The sequence below is a fragment of the Diabrotica undecimpunctata genome, chromosome 7 (genome assembly GCF_040954645.1).
Source record: "Diabrotica undecimpunctata isolate CICGRU chromosome 7, icDiaUnde3, whole genome shotgun sequence".
NCBI classification, from domain to species: Eukaryota; Metazoa; Arthropoda; class Insecta; order Coleoptera; family Chrysomelidae; genus Diabrotica; species Diabrotica undecimpunctata.
The window spans coordinates 15455101-15472035 of NC_092809.1; the positions used below are offsets into that span (position 1 = coordinate 15455101).

Here is a 16935-nt window from a genome sequence, read left to right on the forward strand (position 1 = left end):
GATAATCAAATAAAGATCAAATATAAAAACTCAGAATTGGAAATAGTAACAACTTACGAATACCTGGGAAGTATAATAACTAATGACGGAAAAATAGACTGGGAAATAACAAATAGAGCACAGAAATCAAACAAGTTATATTATGCGTTAGCCCCAATAATGGGAAAAAGAGAACTTGCACTAGAAACAAGAATAAAAATATATAACACAATAGTGATACCGACTGTGCTCTATGCAATTGAAAACTGGATAGTTCTGGAAAAACATAAGAGCAGGATAAACGCAATGGAGATGAGACATCTAAGAAGGATAGTTGGAAAGACAAAATGAGATAGATTAAGCAACGAGACTATTAGGAGAATGGCCAACCAGGAACCGATAATGAACAAAATAGCAAAGAGACAAATGAACTGGTATGGGCATCTGATGAGGATGCAATCCAATAGAATAACAAGAAAAGTTTATGAAGCAAAAAACATCAGAAAAAGAAAAAAAGGCAGACCAAGAAAAAAATGGATACAGCAAGTAGTAGAGGCGGGAAAACTTAAACAAAAATCACTCGAGGAATTGAAAATAATGACAGGAAACAGAAAAGAATGGAAGAGGTGGGTAAATGGAAATTAAAATAGCTAGCCCAAATCCGACACGCTGATAGGGTAAAAGGAAGGGGAGAAAGAAAGAAAGAGAGAACAAATATGGACAAAACCGCCAATTTGTTAGTTGCGTCCTGACAGTCGAAGTGAACGCAAGTTTTTTTTGTGTTAAATAGCCACATTTCGGAAAACCCTAGTCGTTGTTATCGTTTTTATAAACAAAAGTGCCACATTCCGAAATACGTCCGTTTTTCATAGAAGATTCTATTCTTAAACAAAAGAGATATGTAATCAAATTAGGCCATTTTATACAAAATATTCGTATATTTTTTTTTGGTTAAAAATGATGTAGTATGGAATATGTTCATTCTGCTTATGGTATTCTCAGAGCTGCTATATTATTTAAAATAAAAAAGGGCCATATATTGGGATACAATTTTTTTGCATTTTTATGACTTTTGCAATAAAAACTTTTGCATTTTTATGACTTTATCTGAATATGTATTTTTCTACTCCGCAAATTAGTTCATAATAGAAATAGCAAGCAATTTTACTTTAATCATATCCTTTTTTTATACTCCTCATAGATAAGAAATGTTTTATCACATAACATCCGCATTTATTTGACTAAATGTGCTTTAATGCACTAATCTCTGTTTTTTTATTTTACCGTATTTTGATTAACTTTTTTATCTTTTTTAGGTGGTAAAAGTCCAGTGTATTTGGATGAATCTGCTGACATTCAAAAAGCAACCAGAAGAATCCTTTGGGGTAAATTTATAAATAGCGGACAAACCTGCGTTGCTCCAGACTATCTATTATGCACTAAGGCAACGGAAACCCAATTTTTACAAGAAGCCAAAAAAGTTCTTACCGAGTTTTATGGATCTGATCCAAAAAGTTCGACATATTTAAGCAAAATAATTACCGAGAGACATTTTAAAAGATTACTAGATTTTATCCAACCCGAAAACGTTGCAATCGGAGGAAAGTTTAACACCGACGAAAGGATTATATCACCTACAATTTTAATAAATGTTAGTTTAGACGATCGAGTGATGAAAGAAGAAATTTTTGGGCCCATTTTACCCATTATAAACGTTAAAAATGCTGAGGAAGCCATACAATTTATAAACGAAAGGGAAAAACCTCTTGCTTTGTATGTTTTGGCTAAAGATAAAAAAGTACGAGATGCCTTTCTGACTCGAACATCAGCTGGAGGTGTTACTGTTAATGACACAGTAATGCATTTAACGACGGAGAATTTACCATTTGGGGGTGTAGGTTTTAGCGGAATGGGTTCATACCATGGTAAACAGGGATTCGATACATTTTCCCATCAAAAGTCTGTGCTGGTAAAGGATTTCAGTGGGTTAACGGAACTTTCACTTTCTCTGAGGTATCCTCCTTATAATGATGTTAAACTAAATATCCTGAACTGCGTTTTAAAGAAAAGGCGTGGAATTCCAAATAGCTATATTAAAAACGCTGGATTATTTTCTGCTGGGTTTATATGTTCATATGCTTTTCATTTTATGTGGTGCCTTATAGATGGCTGCAAATATTAGACTAGTTATATTTATTACCTATTTATTTAAAAAAATATATGAGTGATTAAATTGCCACCAAGAAGACATTATTATTTTTTTTACTTAGAAATGAGTCGATAGATCTAACGATCACACTTTGTTCTCTGTAATCGTTTGGTGATCTTTTACATGGTTTATATATATTTGATTTTGCTTTAGAACATATGAATAGCTTATTTCAGAAAGTGACTTGTTAACTACCTTTGGAGAAATACGCAAAAAACTGTCTGAATAAGTATTAGTTTTGTAATTTTGTCCATTTATAAACAATGTATTAATGTGTATTTTTCATCTACTTAGGTACTTTTCTGCAATAAAATTACATCCATGAAATAAATTACTCCATTAAAAAATTTATTTTCATGTTTCAATCATAGTTCATTATAACACATTACGCATATATACGTATACGCATATATACGCATATATACGCAGCATATATTGCCAAAACAATTAATATTGCTACCATAAGTTATCATCAAATTCATGGGGAACGTACTTTACAGCTTTTTAAAAGTAACATTCAAAAAGTAGAAGCTCGTGCTTTAGGAAGCTGAATGGTTTGTGGGTCAACTTTACTGACATTAAAATTACTATAGTAGTAATCAGCATTATCCTTAGCAATGAGCGAATATCAGAAGAATATTCAAAGTAGTGATACTTTGACGAATTAAAATATTCTCGCCCTCTCCAAAAGAGTGATGCATACTCTCACTTGAAGAGACTTTCTTCTTGAATACGTAAGGCCACCAATTATCAATTATACTTCCTGTATCTATGCGTTTAACAGTATTTTGGGATTTCTGCTTAGTAGAGAAAATCAATTCACACAACTGATATATCGTGTATATTCGGCTGCAATATCTAATAAGGCATTTTATGATGCTAAATTTCCTATCACAAGGCAAGAATGAATGCCCTCTAAGAGGGAACAAATGTTTAATTTTTTTAAACCGGCCGTTAATAGCAAGAGTTAAGTGGACTCGAATCAAAGTACGATTTTTATTCTGACCCAGACAATTGTCAGAAAATAAATGAAGTTCAGTTACTGAATCTGAAACATTTTCTTTAAAGTATACATTATAGTCTACAAGAAAAGAAGCTACAAAATTTGCTGCTTTTTTGTTTGGCCTTAGTGATATAAGTAAAACTGAACACGTGTACTTAGGTGAGCAAAATGGTCATTATTATATAACCATCGCCATCGTTTAAAAATGTCCCATATTTTCATATAAAATTTGGTCGTTATTACTATTTTATTAATAGAAAACTTTTTTAAATTGTTCTATCATATGTGCAAGAAATCAATTTTATAACTTAAAGAATGTAAGTAATTGATGTAAATTAGAGGCTAATGTTATTGGTTAAAAGTGTACAATATAACTGGAATCCTTAGAAGTGCCTTAAAAAGAATCTTGTTATATTTAATACCTAAATGAATGTATTATACTTTAGATTTGAGAAACTAATACATTAGTTAACACCAGTTGTTTTAAAATACTTTGTAAATAATTTATTTTAAATAAATACGTGTTTTAAATTTGCTTATTTTTGTATTATTCCTACAAATACACTTTGATTTCCTCCACTGAAAACTTTTGTTTTCTACATTTCCGCAAAAAGACCTTCACTACAGCTGTTTCGGCACAGTGATTTTCTCAAGTGATGTATCTTTACTATGCATTTACACTTTATAGGTTGAGTATAGGTGAACTATTGTAGCACCTTGTAATATATAATTTATACATATATGCTCTTATAGATTTAGGTGTTTTGTAGAATATATTACTTATAAATTCTAGACTTTATTACATCGTACTTTCAAAACAAAAGCTAAAGTGTCTACTATTCTGTAAGGTTCAGAATGGTCAGTTCAAAATTCAAACCGATAACATTCTTATTAAATGTTGTTGTAATTTGCCATAGTGTTGTATAAAGTAATTTATATGGCAACCCTGTTAGTATGAAGTTTCGATTGAAACGTTTCGAAGCTGAAAGTAATGCTATCTATCGATGTTTTGTTCAGTGTCTTACCGGTAGCTTTATTATAAGTCGGAACATAATTTTTTTTCCTATTGTGGCAAAACTGTACATTCAAAAATTTTCAAAAAATGTATAAGTATTTCTTAAGATTATATCTTTAAGCTGTGAGAAAACTAAAAGAATTCTATGTTTGGTTTTCCTGCTTTATACTTGGAAAAAAGTAGTTTTTTGAGTTTTTTCGAAAACGAAAACATAAATTTTGCTCAAAATTTGTCAAAACACTTATAGTGAACACATTTAAATTTTTTTTAAATTCGTTGAATATATAGTTTGTCTTTTGGAGGGTGCAGATCAACCTTAACTGATTAAGTTGAGTAGGGAAGAATTGTTTATCTCAATTTGGCCATTCAGAGTCATATGTGTTGCTGCTTAAATTAAAAGTGACGAAGTGGACTGCATATTTTTGTGTTTCTAGTTTAACGTTGTTATTATATTATAATTTGAAATAAAACTAGCACATGTTTTCTTCTTCTTTAAGTGCCATCTCCGCGACGAAGGTTGGCAATCGTCATGGCTATTCTGACCTTCGAGGCAGCTGCTCTGAACAATTGCCTTGAGCTGCAACCAAATTACTCTCTCAGATTCTTTAAACCAGCAAACGCGTCTTCTTCCTACGCTTCTCCTACCCTCTACTTTTCCTTGAATTATAAGTCTCAAGATGTTGTATCTTTCGCCTGTCATCACATGTCCGAGATATTGCAATTTCCTTTCTTTTATTATATTTTCCCTCTCTCTGCCTATTCTTCTTATCACTTCTGTATTCGTGACTCTATCTACCCATGGAATCTTTAATAATCTTCTAAATGCCCACATTCCAAACGCGTTAAGTCGATTTATTGTATTCCGGTTTAATGTATATGATTCAGCTCCATAGTAGAGTATGGCATCAATGTCAGATCTTTGCTGCATAAAATCTTTTTCATTTTCACGAAGTTGGCACGTGCTTTTTCAATTCGGACTCTTATTTCTGTAGTGTAATCGTTATTTTCTGTGATTATCATTCCCAAGTAAGTATATATTTTTACTCTATTAATCTGCTGGCCGCCTACCATTAATATTTCGTTTTGTATTGTTGTTCTTGCTAATTTTCATGAATTTGGTTTTTTTTGGTGTTAAGAGGAAAGTCTGTATTCTCCACTATATCTGAATATTTTGTTTATTATTCTTTCTAATTCTTCCAAGTTGTCGGCTATTATGACTGTATCGTCGGCATACCTAATGTTGTTAGTTAAACTTCCGGTCACTTTTATGCCGACTGTCTCGTTTTCCAAAGCTTCTTGTATGATTTCTTCAGAATAAGCATTAAATAATAACCGCGACAGTATGCAACCTTGCGTGACCCCTCTCCTTATCTCCACTTCTTCTGACACTTCTCTTCCAATTTTCACATTTGATCGTTGGCTGTAGTATAAATTTGATATCAATGTTACATCCCTCACATCCAGATTCTGGTTTTTGAGTACTTCTATAAGTCGGTCATGTTTTACCTTATCCAATGCCTTGTTGTAGTATATAAAGCATACATAAAGATCTCGATTAACATCCAAACATTTTTGGGTGAGCCCGTTAAAAGAAAATAGTGCCTCTCTTGTGCCCACTCCATTCCGAAATCCAAACTGGGAATCACTAATTAAAAATTAAATCACTAATCCATCCTCAGCTTAGCTTTTATTCCATTATGGACGATTTTAAGCAGGGTTTTTAAGGAACATGACATTAGACTGATCGTTCGATAATCACTACATTCTTTGGCATTTATTTTCTTTGGTAGACAAATAAATGTTGATTTCAGCATTTCACGTGGAATGATTCCTGTGGAATCTGTTCAGTAGTTGGACTAAAAGATCTGTTTTACACATGTTTTACAATTTCTTTTAATCGTGATTGACATGAGAGTCTGACAGGTTACAAAAATGTAATACAACGCAGGGTAGCCTTTGCGTAGTTGCCAGGTTGCCACGTATTACAAAGTGTTTAGAACATAGAAAATTGTTTTCGAAATAACTTAAATTTATAGTTTTAAACAATATCTCTGTATTGTTTAATTTGTTAGTTTCCATAGATTCTAAAAAAGATAGCTTAAAGTCTTTATTTTGAAAGAGAGACAGTTAGGATTTGATTTCACGTATAATGTCTCTGTATATTCGCTTTAACATATGTCATCCTAACGGGAATCATCAGACCGACTGTTACAGAAGCTCTGAATGTGAAAACAAATATTTTTGCCAAGAATTTTTGCTTAGATGAGCAGATATGTTGTGAAATGCAACTTTTAGCATTGTTTGTTTTGCCTTGCAATTTTTAGAATGTAAGATTAAAGTAAAAATCTGAATTTTGGTTTTGTCAATAAAATTTTTTTTTAATTTCTACTTTCGCCCTTTATTTTAAATTATTAATTAGTCACTAAAAGAGGACCTTAAGCTACCGAGAATATATTAGCGGAATCCAATTTAACCAACGCCATATTGTTTCATCCACTTTTCACTAATTTATTACTACCCTAATAAATTTTTACCCCTAAACCACCCTTAAAGGAAGCGATACTGCTGACTTAAGGTTCAAGCTAGCAGAATTCAAAAAAAAATTTACCCCTAATGGAGGCGATTCCCTAGCTTAGTATTCAAGATAGCCGAATTCCAAAAAAATTATTTTTGAAATACCACAGTGTTCTGCTAGGTTGTTACGAATATATTAGCACCCTAGTAATTTTTTACCCATTAACTACCGCTTGCAAAAAGTCAATCATTTTGTTAGGTTAAAATTTAGGGTGAAAAAAATCTTTTTTACAAATTCACTGTACTCTACTAATAACTAAAAAAAAGTGTTCTAGTAAGTTTTTACTAAACTTTGACCACCCAGATAATCTTCCACCCCTAAATCAATATTATTTGTAAATCAATTTAAAATTTAAGGTGAAGAAAATCTTTCTTTATAATGTCACTATACTCTGTAACTTAAGAAGATAATTTGGTAAGTTTTCCCTAAATCTTAACCAACATCTCTTTTACTTCCAAGTAATATCTAATAGGAGACCAAATTCCACAAGTTACACATCGATAACAGTTACCACATAGGTTATTGAGCCTTAAGAGCGTAGGCGGAAAATTGCGGTCCAATTCTTTTACAATACATTCATTTTTTTCGAATCGGAAAAAATTTTTTTTGAATAAGATATGTATTTGAAATTAAAAATCACAGTAAATTTTCTTTTCTTTTTCACCCCTGTAACTTATTAAAATAAACATTATAGAAGTTTTCAGTAACTTTCGGCCTTCAGCAATAATTCTTTCATTGTGCGTTTAAATTTTTAAAAAATACTTATTAGTTTTCTCAGGATTCGAACAAAATGAATGCATTTAAAAAGCATTGGCTCGAAATATTGCGCCTATGCTCTTAAATTTAAATAAAAAGAATATTTAAAAAAACACGTACTTAATATTGAATATAATTTTGTGAAACCAAAATATTTATATAACACTTAAAATTATAAAAGTATTTGTTGCTCTAAAGCCAATAAAAAATCCGTATGTTAAAGTATGTACAAAATATAACCAGTTATTCTTCTTGAATTGACTGGTTTATATAGTATCCTGACACGGTAACTGCTACTCCCAATCCAAAACTAAATACATATGCCAGTAATTGAGTGGGAATTGTTGTGTTATATCTGAAAAAAAAAACGTAGTATAAAAATATAACAGATCACTTGTACTTATCTTCGTAGACTTTCACAAAGCCTTCGACACTGTGGAATTAGACAGCAATAAAACTGCTCTGAACAATAGTAGAATAGATTACCGGCTCACAAAGCTAGTACAAACATTATACCAAAATGCCACAATGCGTGTAAAACTACATGATACCACCAGAGAAATTCATATCAAGCGAGGTGTGAGACAGGGCGACACTCTCTCACTTAAATTATTTATAACGGTCCTCGAATACGCCTTTAAAATGCTAAAGTGGGAAAAGAGAGGAATAAAAAAAGATGGAAAAATGCTCCATCATCTGAGTTTTGCCGACAATATATTACTTATTACCGAAGATCTGGGTGAAGCACAAAAAATTTTACAAGAATTATAAAACGTATCTTCAACAATAGGTCTAAAAATAAACATCAGTAAGACCAAATTTATGACAAATTTAGTTCCTAGCAAACACCTAATCATCCAAAATCAAGTGGTAGAATTGACAGAAAAGTACATATATCTTGGTCATTAAATCAGAATAGGCAAGGACAACCAGACCTGCGAATTTCAACGACAAATAACACTTGCTTGGGCGGCGTATGATTCACTAAGAGATATCTTTGAGAGCAACATCCCGATAGCTATGAAACGGAAGACATTTTGACCAATGCGTTCTTCCTATTAAGACATATGGAGCAGAAACTCTCACGCTCACAAAAACAACAGCACTAAAAAAGCGAGTGGCACAAAGGCGCATGGAAAGATCAATTCTCGGCGTGACAAAAAAAGACAAAATAAGGAATCAAGACTTAAGGAAAAGAACAGGTATCAGTGATGTCGTCGAACGTATAGCGAAGCTGAAATGGAATTGGGCAGGTCATTTAGCGAGACTGAAAGACACAAGATGGACCAGAACACTAATTTGGTATAAGGTTGAATGCTCGAATAAATGAACTTTGAAAAATTAAAGGCAAATATCGAGCACAATTTTAATAATCAAATGTAGCCCAAGTACTTTCGCTTGCTACAGCATCATCAGGGGCATTTCGTCAAATCTGGTCTATCCAGCAAGCGCAGAATGTAATAAACATGAAATTGAAATATTAATTGTACATAACACTACAATAGAATAAGGAAAAATAGTTTAAAATTATTTAAAACGATTCTACGCTACATTCTTGTCGGCAACAGGAGAGAGAATGAATGAGAATAGAAGGACGACCACAAATACGCTGGATGGACGATATTAGACGGATATCCAAGAAATGGCAACAAGAAGCACAGAACCGTGAAGAGTGGCAAAAAATGGGAGAGACCCATGTCCAGCAATGGACAGAAGAGGTTGCATGATAATGATGAGTACGGTAGTAATGCAAAAACAATTTAGTCGATTATTCTCTGCTTATATGAGATAAATATCTCATGATGAGGTTCTATAGCAAGTGCTAGAAGTTCACTGACGATGGTCTGATAAGACCAAAAACATTTGTTCTCAACAAAAATCAACTAATGGAATCGATTTGAATATTTTGATTTAATTTTTAATTAAAAATATACCTCTTACAAAAGAAGTTGTCACTTCGATGTAAAAGTTATTTAATAAAATATTATTTAGGTACTTACTTTAATACTGCCTTTAAAAATTTCGTCGTAAAATTGGTATTGGGAGGATATCGCAGTGATTCGATTTTGTCTGGTATAACATTAAAACCTTTAGATAAAACAGATTTTTGGTGACTAAATGTGTCAAATGTTTTTTTCCCTTTATATGATCCCATACCTAAAAAATAAATATATGGCATTATAATAAAATATCAATCCTTTTTTAAGAATTTCCTATATATTATTTTAAAGATTTTGGGACAGGTATATCCTAGCGAAACCACACATTATTTTATAACTTTTAGCCTAAACTTGTTTCTTTTTTTCCCTGGATTAAATGTATTTGTCGAAATATTAACACCAAGTATTGTCCGTAAATTGAGGTTCTTTTTATGTGTGAGACTTTTCTACGAGTTTAATATTGTTGCCAGTGCTTCGCTTGCCCTCTTTCACTTTTATATTTGAAATTCTTAACTTTGTGCTTCCTAGTAACTCTTTTCAAAAAGAAGACAAATCGGACCCGGAAAATTACAGAGGAGTTAATTTATTAAACACAACACTAAAATTAACAACCAAAGTGATAACAAATAAACTGAATGAAATTATAACACGAGCAGAAAAACAACAAGGTTTTAGGTCGAAAAAATCATGCACCGACGCTATATTTATAATGAAGTAAATGCAAGAGAAATCATTAGAATACAACAAACCGGAATATCTATAAGGTACAATATTGTACAATATAAGGTACAATATTCTACAATATTGTAGAAAGCGAAACCGGTCGTCTGAATAGTTAAATTAAATTGATTGTAAGTAAGTCTAATTTATTATTTCTTTTACCTTTTGAAATGGACTCACACAAGCAACACATTCATGATTCGGAATATCTATGTTTCGTCGACCTTAAGAACGCATTTGACCGGGTTAAATTAAAAGACGTTATCCGCTAAATGTACGCAAGAGATATACCTCTAGGAATAATTAAAACAATCGAAAATATTCACCAAAGTAACACAATAAAAGTGAAAGTAGAAGAAGAACTAACCGACCCTATTGAAGCTGGCAATGAGATAAGACAGGCAGATCCGTGAGTCTTTTATTATTCAACCTTATTATATATATTTAGGGATTCTACAGTATTCACTGCCTTCCCTCGATCAACCGTTTCCATCTCTCTCTGTTGTTCCATTCTCCATCGTTTAGTCCTCTCTTACTCATGGTGTCGTCTACTTCGTTCCTCCAGGATTTTCGGGGTCGTCCTCTTTTCCTCCTTCCTATGGGGCTCCATTCGGTTATTCTCTTTATCCATCTGCTGTCGCTAGTTCTTCTTACATGTCCATACCACTTTAGTCTTTTTTGTTCTATATATGTTAGTATGTCTGTTTCTATTGATGTTCTTTGCTTTATTTCGTCATTACTTCTCCTATCCATTCTTGTTACTCTGCAGCATCTTCGCAGGCATTCCATCTCTGTTGCTACTATCTTACTGCTGTTTTTCTTGTTTATGATCCAATTTTCAGCCCCATATGTCATAATACTTCGCACTAATGTTTTATAAATCTGCGTTTTTCTCTTCATATTTAGGTGTCTATCCCACCATACTGAGTTAAGTTGTCGGATTGCTGTTCTTGTTTGTCCTAATCTTTGTGTAATTTCTTCCTCTGTTGTTGCCTTTTTCGTGATTATAAACCCCAGGTATTTGAATTTATCCTTTCCTTTGATTGTTACGTTGTCATCAATCTGTAGATCTTCTATGTCTTCTTCACTTGTAGATAGGTACTCTGTTTTCGCGAGGTTAATATCTAGGCCAGCCTTGGTATATTCTTCTTGTAGTTTCTTCATCATCTCTTCATCATTTCTTCTTCATCATGTAGCTGAGGTCGTCTTGGTCTTGTGCAATCACTACTTGATCGTCTGCAAAACTTAATGTATATAGGTATTCGTTCCGTACCGGTACTCCCATGCCTTATTATGGATACTTCAACCTTATTATGGATGAAAAAATAAAAAAGTAAGAACTAGAAAAGGATACCAAATGGGAGAAAAATAATAAAATAATCTGCTATGCAGATGACGCAATACTACTCTCTCAAAGTGAAGATGATTTACAACGTATGCTGCACCAATTTAATACAACCTCTAGAAAATTTAGCATGTTAATTTCCCGCAATAAAAAAACAAAATGCATGGTTACAACAGCAAATTTACTAAGATATAAATCGGAGCTGCAAGGTCAGATAATAGAACAAGTGATGGAGTTTAAATATCTAGGCATCACATTATCTAGATACGGAAAGCTCGAAACTGAAGTGGAAGATCAAGTGAATAGAGCAAACAGAGCCGCAGGCTGCCTGAATAAAACAATATGGAGACATAAAAATATCTGAAAAGAAATGAAAGGCAGAATTGACAAAACAGTAATCAGACAATAATGGCATACGCGGCATAAACAAGACCTGACACAGAGAGGACAAGAAGGATGTTAGAAACAGCAGAGATAAAAACACTTAGAAAAATTGATGGTAAGACACTATGTGACAGAGCTAGAAGTACAGATATACGACGTCGAAGCAAGGTGGAGTACATCAAGAACTGTGTAAGAAATAGAAAAGTAAAATGGAACGATCATATAAGCCGAATGAAAATAAATAGAGTAGTAGAGACAGCAAGAGACGGTTCCCCAATAGGATGACGATCAGCAGGAAAACTACGAAAACGATGGAAGTACAACTTACTGGAGGCACATTGAAAAACAGACAAAGTCATGTCTATATAAAAAGAAGAAGAAGAATAGAAGAAGAAGAATCTTGTGCCTATTAAAAATTGGTCTGAATCTATGTTCACCCCGTGATAGGTACGGGATTTTATTATATTAGAGAAATGCCTGGTTTCTCTTAGGATGTATTCTGATCTATTTGAGTTTTTGGTCTTCCATTAGGCGAAGTTCATATTTCTTTGTGGATATTGATGTGTAGTGAGTAAGTACTTCAAACACCATACTCGTAAAAGCTACAAATACTATTATTTTATTTCCATTATCGTTGGTGATTATTTTTACATCAAGATCTCGAAATATGATTTTAATGTCATTTCTAGAATATCTCTCGTAGATGGTTTCTACTTCATCATAGAATTAAACTAAAAAATTGGTTTCTTTGTCTTTAGTTAGAGTGTATACATCTATGAAACTTTATTAAAAAACTCACTCCTCACCCTTAGATACAAGATTCGTAGACATTTAGTTTAAAGTTTATAATAAAATGTTTTACTTTTTGTTGATAATGAGGACTAGCGATACAAGCAGTGACAGCTGTAATAAATACCGTTTTGTATCTTTTGGACAATTCTTTGGCGAGTTTGTTTAATTTCTTTTAGAGCAGTAATATGTGCTTTATATTCAATATTTATAGTCTCTCTACGTTGGTAAAAAAAATAAAATCTCATGACTTCTAATTTGTGTAATTGTGTCTAAAATTTAGTGGTTATGGCGAACACAGACTTCGAACCAAAGATGCTACATGAGGAAGATTTATGTGTTACATGTGCATAATAATGAAACTATTTTCTTGTGGAATCTTAATGAAATTACTATATAAAATCGTAACATTAAAAAAAATTATTTTAAACTTATATTGAGGCTTATTCCCATCAAAAGGGAATTAGTACATAGTAATTCCATGTGTATATAAATTTCATATTGAATATTACAACAATAAAAATAAAGAAACTAATTTATGAAAGCCATACTTACCAGAATATCCAACTCCGCCAAATGGCAAACCTTCAGTTATAATATGCATAATAGTGTCGTTGACAACCATTGCTCCACTTGAAGTCCTTTCCATGAAGCTCTTTTTTACCTTGGACTTAGTGGTAAAAACATACAGGGCTAACGGTTTTTCCCTGGAATTTATAAAGTTGATAGCCTCTTCCTCGTCCTTTACATTAATAAAAGGAAGAATTGGACCTAATTTAAACAATAGTAAACTATTAGTTTATTTTTTATATTTTTAAATCACTTTTATTTTTTTGATAATATTGAAATTACTTTTAATAACCACAACGAAAATATAGTATTAAATGTATTTATCCCATCTGGGTAATAATTTAGAATTTAAATAAATAGCAGCTATGGCTGGTTAAGCAAAAAAGGGCTATTAAGCACACAATGCCAAATATGACAACTAATATATTATTTTCACTATGCTTACCAAAAATTTCTTCTTGCATCACTGGGTCATCAGGATGAACATCTACAAGAATAGTTGGAGATATATAACGCTCGTCGGCATCGAGGTGACCACCTATAGCAATGTTCTGGTTCTTCAATAATCCTACTAATCTATCAAAGTGTCTTGAGTTAATAATTCTGGCATAATCTTTTGAAGTTTTAACTGAACCTAAAACAAAAAAGTAACATTGTACACTTTCAACGTTTAGAAATAATTTGTATATTTGAGAAACATATTTTGACCATAAGTTTTAATAAGTTTAAATGAATTTAAAACATGTGGCTTCTGAACTGATTTAATAGTTAATTAATTAACAAGGTGTATCTCAAGTCAGTGTTCTTGGACTTGTACTTTACCGACTATTCACCATAAAGACACACGCACCATGAATCTCCCAGTTACACACTCAACGATAAGTGGGTACATTCGCCGATGATACTGTAATGTTAGCATCACATCAAAATATAGATATTGTTACGAAAAACTTACCAAATTGTCTCAACAAGATCAAACTTTAGCTGAACAAATGAAAAATGAAAGCAGATGAATCCAAATCCAAACACATAACATTCACAATAAAAAGGGATTCCGAGCGTACGCCAAAACAAACCAATGACGTGAAGTACCTTGGTATAGTCTAATAAGATATCTAAAGGTGGGTCCACATATGCGAGCCGAACGGTATACGTACCGTACGCGTACAGATCCTTGAAAAATATTCTACATCGTACTGATCGCATACTTATCTCGATCCATGGAAAGCGACAAACCAACAACGAACACACATGTGCGAAATAATTCATTTTATTTATAATTTGGGTACTGATTTATGTTCCTGTTTTTGCTTGTTTAACAAAAATAAAAATATGTACAATAATCAGTTTACTGTTTTCTCACGTCTCTCTAGGAAGGAACACGTCATTCACACAATGTCGATTTGATGACACAATAAAAATGTTCGCTGCGTCTAGTAAGCGCCGTCCAAACTGAAAGACGAGCTTCCTTTGAAGTCGTGAAATAAACCGCAACAATTTGGTTCGCGACGAGTCACAATGAAACAGTACGCAAGCGGTTTTTTTCTGCCGTACGCATTACCGAATATAGCGTTCGCATACCGTATGCATACCGTTTGGTTCGTATATGTGTACCGACTTTAAGAGCCATGAATATTCAGCTCAGCTTGGTGCTATTGTCCGAGGTGTAAAATTCCATAAACAAGGGATCTATCTGTTTTATGAAATGATCAATTGTTTATGTAATTTTACACCTCGAACTGTACCTCGAACCTTTGAAGTACTGAGAAGAATAGGTAAAGAGAAGGAAGTTAAACTAACAATTAAAGAAAGAAAGCTACAGTATCTCGGACATGTGATGCGGGGCGAGAAGTATGGCATCTTGCGACTCATAATGCAAGGAAAGATAGATGGCAGAAGAAGCATCGAAAGAAGACAAATTTCATGGCTCAAGAACCTGAGAGAATGGTTTTAATGCAGCTCAAAACAACTTTTTAGAGCTACTGCCTTAAAAATTAAAATAGCTATGATGATTGCCAACCTCCGTAGCGGAGATGGTATCTGAAGAAGAAGAAGACACCTCGAACAATAGCACCACGCTGAACTGAATATTAATGAGTCTCTTAGAAATAGTTTGCTAGACTATATGCATTAAGATCGACGTATGACGTGTAGAACACATATCTTTTAAAATGTAGTCAAGAGGGATTACAACTGCACCAAATTTACTGGTTGATCAGCAGTAATTCCACATTAAAGATGTAGAAAATTCAATATGAATAACAACCATTGTGACTAGATTATTTAAAAAATTTACTAATATCAAAATCTCTTAATATAATGTATTAAAAAACAGACAACAGTTTTCGAAAATAAAAGACCTGACTCCAATTTTCTATAAAACCAATATTATCTACAAGTTGCCTTGTTCAAATTATCAGAGTTGTTATATCGGTCAAACTTCACAATGCCTTAAACAAAGAATAACACAACACAAAAGTGACTGTACAAAAAAGAAAAATATGTGTGCAACAGTTGATTATCATTTAAAAACTGGGCACCATTTTAACTACTCTAATGTTACGGTTTTAAAGGAAGAAAGTTATTACAAAAAAATATTGTTTTTGGAAATGTGTCACAATAATAAACGAAAGGCAATAAATTACAAAACAGAGAGAAAAAATAAGCAATTTCTACTGTAACATTCTCAATATTTTATATTTATTATTCTGTGTAAACAATAAAAATTTTAACCATCCAGTATATTTTTAACATATAAAACATATACACCATATATAACTGACTAATTTTATTGTATTCAAGTGACATTGGCAATACTGTTTTATCAATAGTCAATAGAATAAAAGTCAATAATTTGTAACATCGTTTTTTATTGTTTTTATTCAAAATTGTATTATAGTTCTGTCCTGCTAATACATAACTAACGAAATAGTATAAATGTTAAATATGTTAAAAATGTTGGCAAAGTATAATATTAATGTTGGACATAAATCATCAAAAACATCTGGAAAATATTTTTCAAAATTTAAACCCATTGTTAATAAAGACCATCAACCAAATATTATTTATAAAATTAATTGTAAAGACTGTATTACAACATATATTGGGAAAACACACCAATATCTACATAGAAGAATTGATACACACAAACATAGTGTACAGACCAATGCATTAAACACAACAGCCCTAGCCAAAAATTCTCTAGTAAATAGTTACTCTTTTGATTTTGAAAATGTACAGATTTTGGAAAAAGAACCAAATTATAACAAAAGATGCATATTGGAGATGATTCACATAAAAAAAGATCAAAATTCTATCAATAATAAGACTGACATCAAAGATCTTTCCAATATGTATCATAATTTAATAAATTGAGTTATTTTTGAATGCACTATGGCAGATATTTAAGATACGACCCTGACCCACTCCTATTTAAGATGCCTGCTAGATGTCATCTGTCAATGTCAGATACAAATACAGATTAGTGTTAATCTGTAAATAGTGTACAACTTAGTGCAGACAAAGTTCATAAATAATTAGGTTACTTTTAACAACAATACTAGTCAAATAAACAGGTTCCCCTATTTTCCTGTTTATCGACTTGATATGAATAAATATAAATAGTCACAAAAACGAATAGCAATATAGAC

General features: G+C 32.3%; 3 protein-coding genes across 4 annotated transcripts in view; 2 read left to right on the forward strand and 1 right to left on the reverse strand.

The window, feature by feature from the left end:
* LOC140446196 (aldehyde dehydrogenase, dimeric NADP-preferring-like) overlaps positions 1-2571 on the forward strand; it is a 47632-nt gene extending 45061 nt beyond the window's left edge. Inside the window, exon 4 of the mRNA XM_072538734.1 lies at positions 1296-2571. Coding sequence (XP_072394835.1) covers positions 1296-2161 — 866 coding nt within the window. The 3' untranslated portion in view covers positions 2162-2571. The remainder of the gene's footprint in view (positions 1-1295) is intronic.
* The window catches only part of LOC140446197 (synaptotagmin-15-like), a 712326-nt gene that overhangs the window by 616066 nt on the left and 79325 nt on the right, over positions 1-16935 (forward strand). The gene's annotated exons all lie outside the window — the stretch shown is intronic.
* The window catches only part of LOC140445011 (aldehyde dehydrogenase, dimeric NADP-preferring-like), a 67619-nt gene continuing 58338 nt past the window's right edge, over positions 7655-16935 (reverse strand). For both annotated transcript variants that reach the window (XM_072536790.1, XM_072536789.1), the window contains exons 4-7: positions 13731-13919; positions 13271-13486; positions 9538-9694; positions 7655-7892 (exon numbers count right to left, since the gene is read on the reverse strand). In XM_072536790.1, coding sequence (XP_072392891.1) covers positions 7781-7892; positions 9538-9694; positions 13271-13486; positions 13731-13919 — 674 coding nt within the window. In that variant the 3' untranslated portion in view covers positions 7655-7780. The remainder of the gene's footprint in view (positions 7893-9537; positions 9695-13270; positions 13487-13730; positions 13920-16935) is intronic.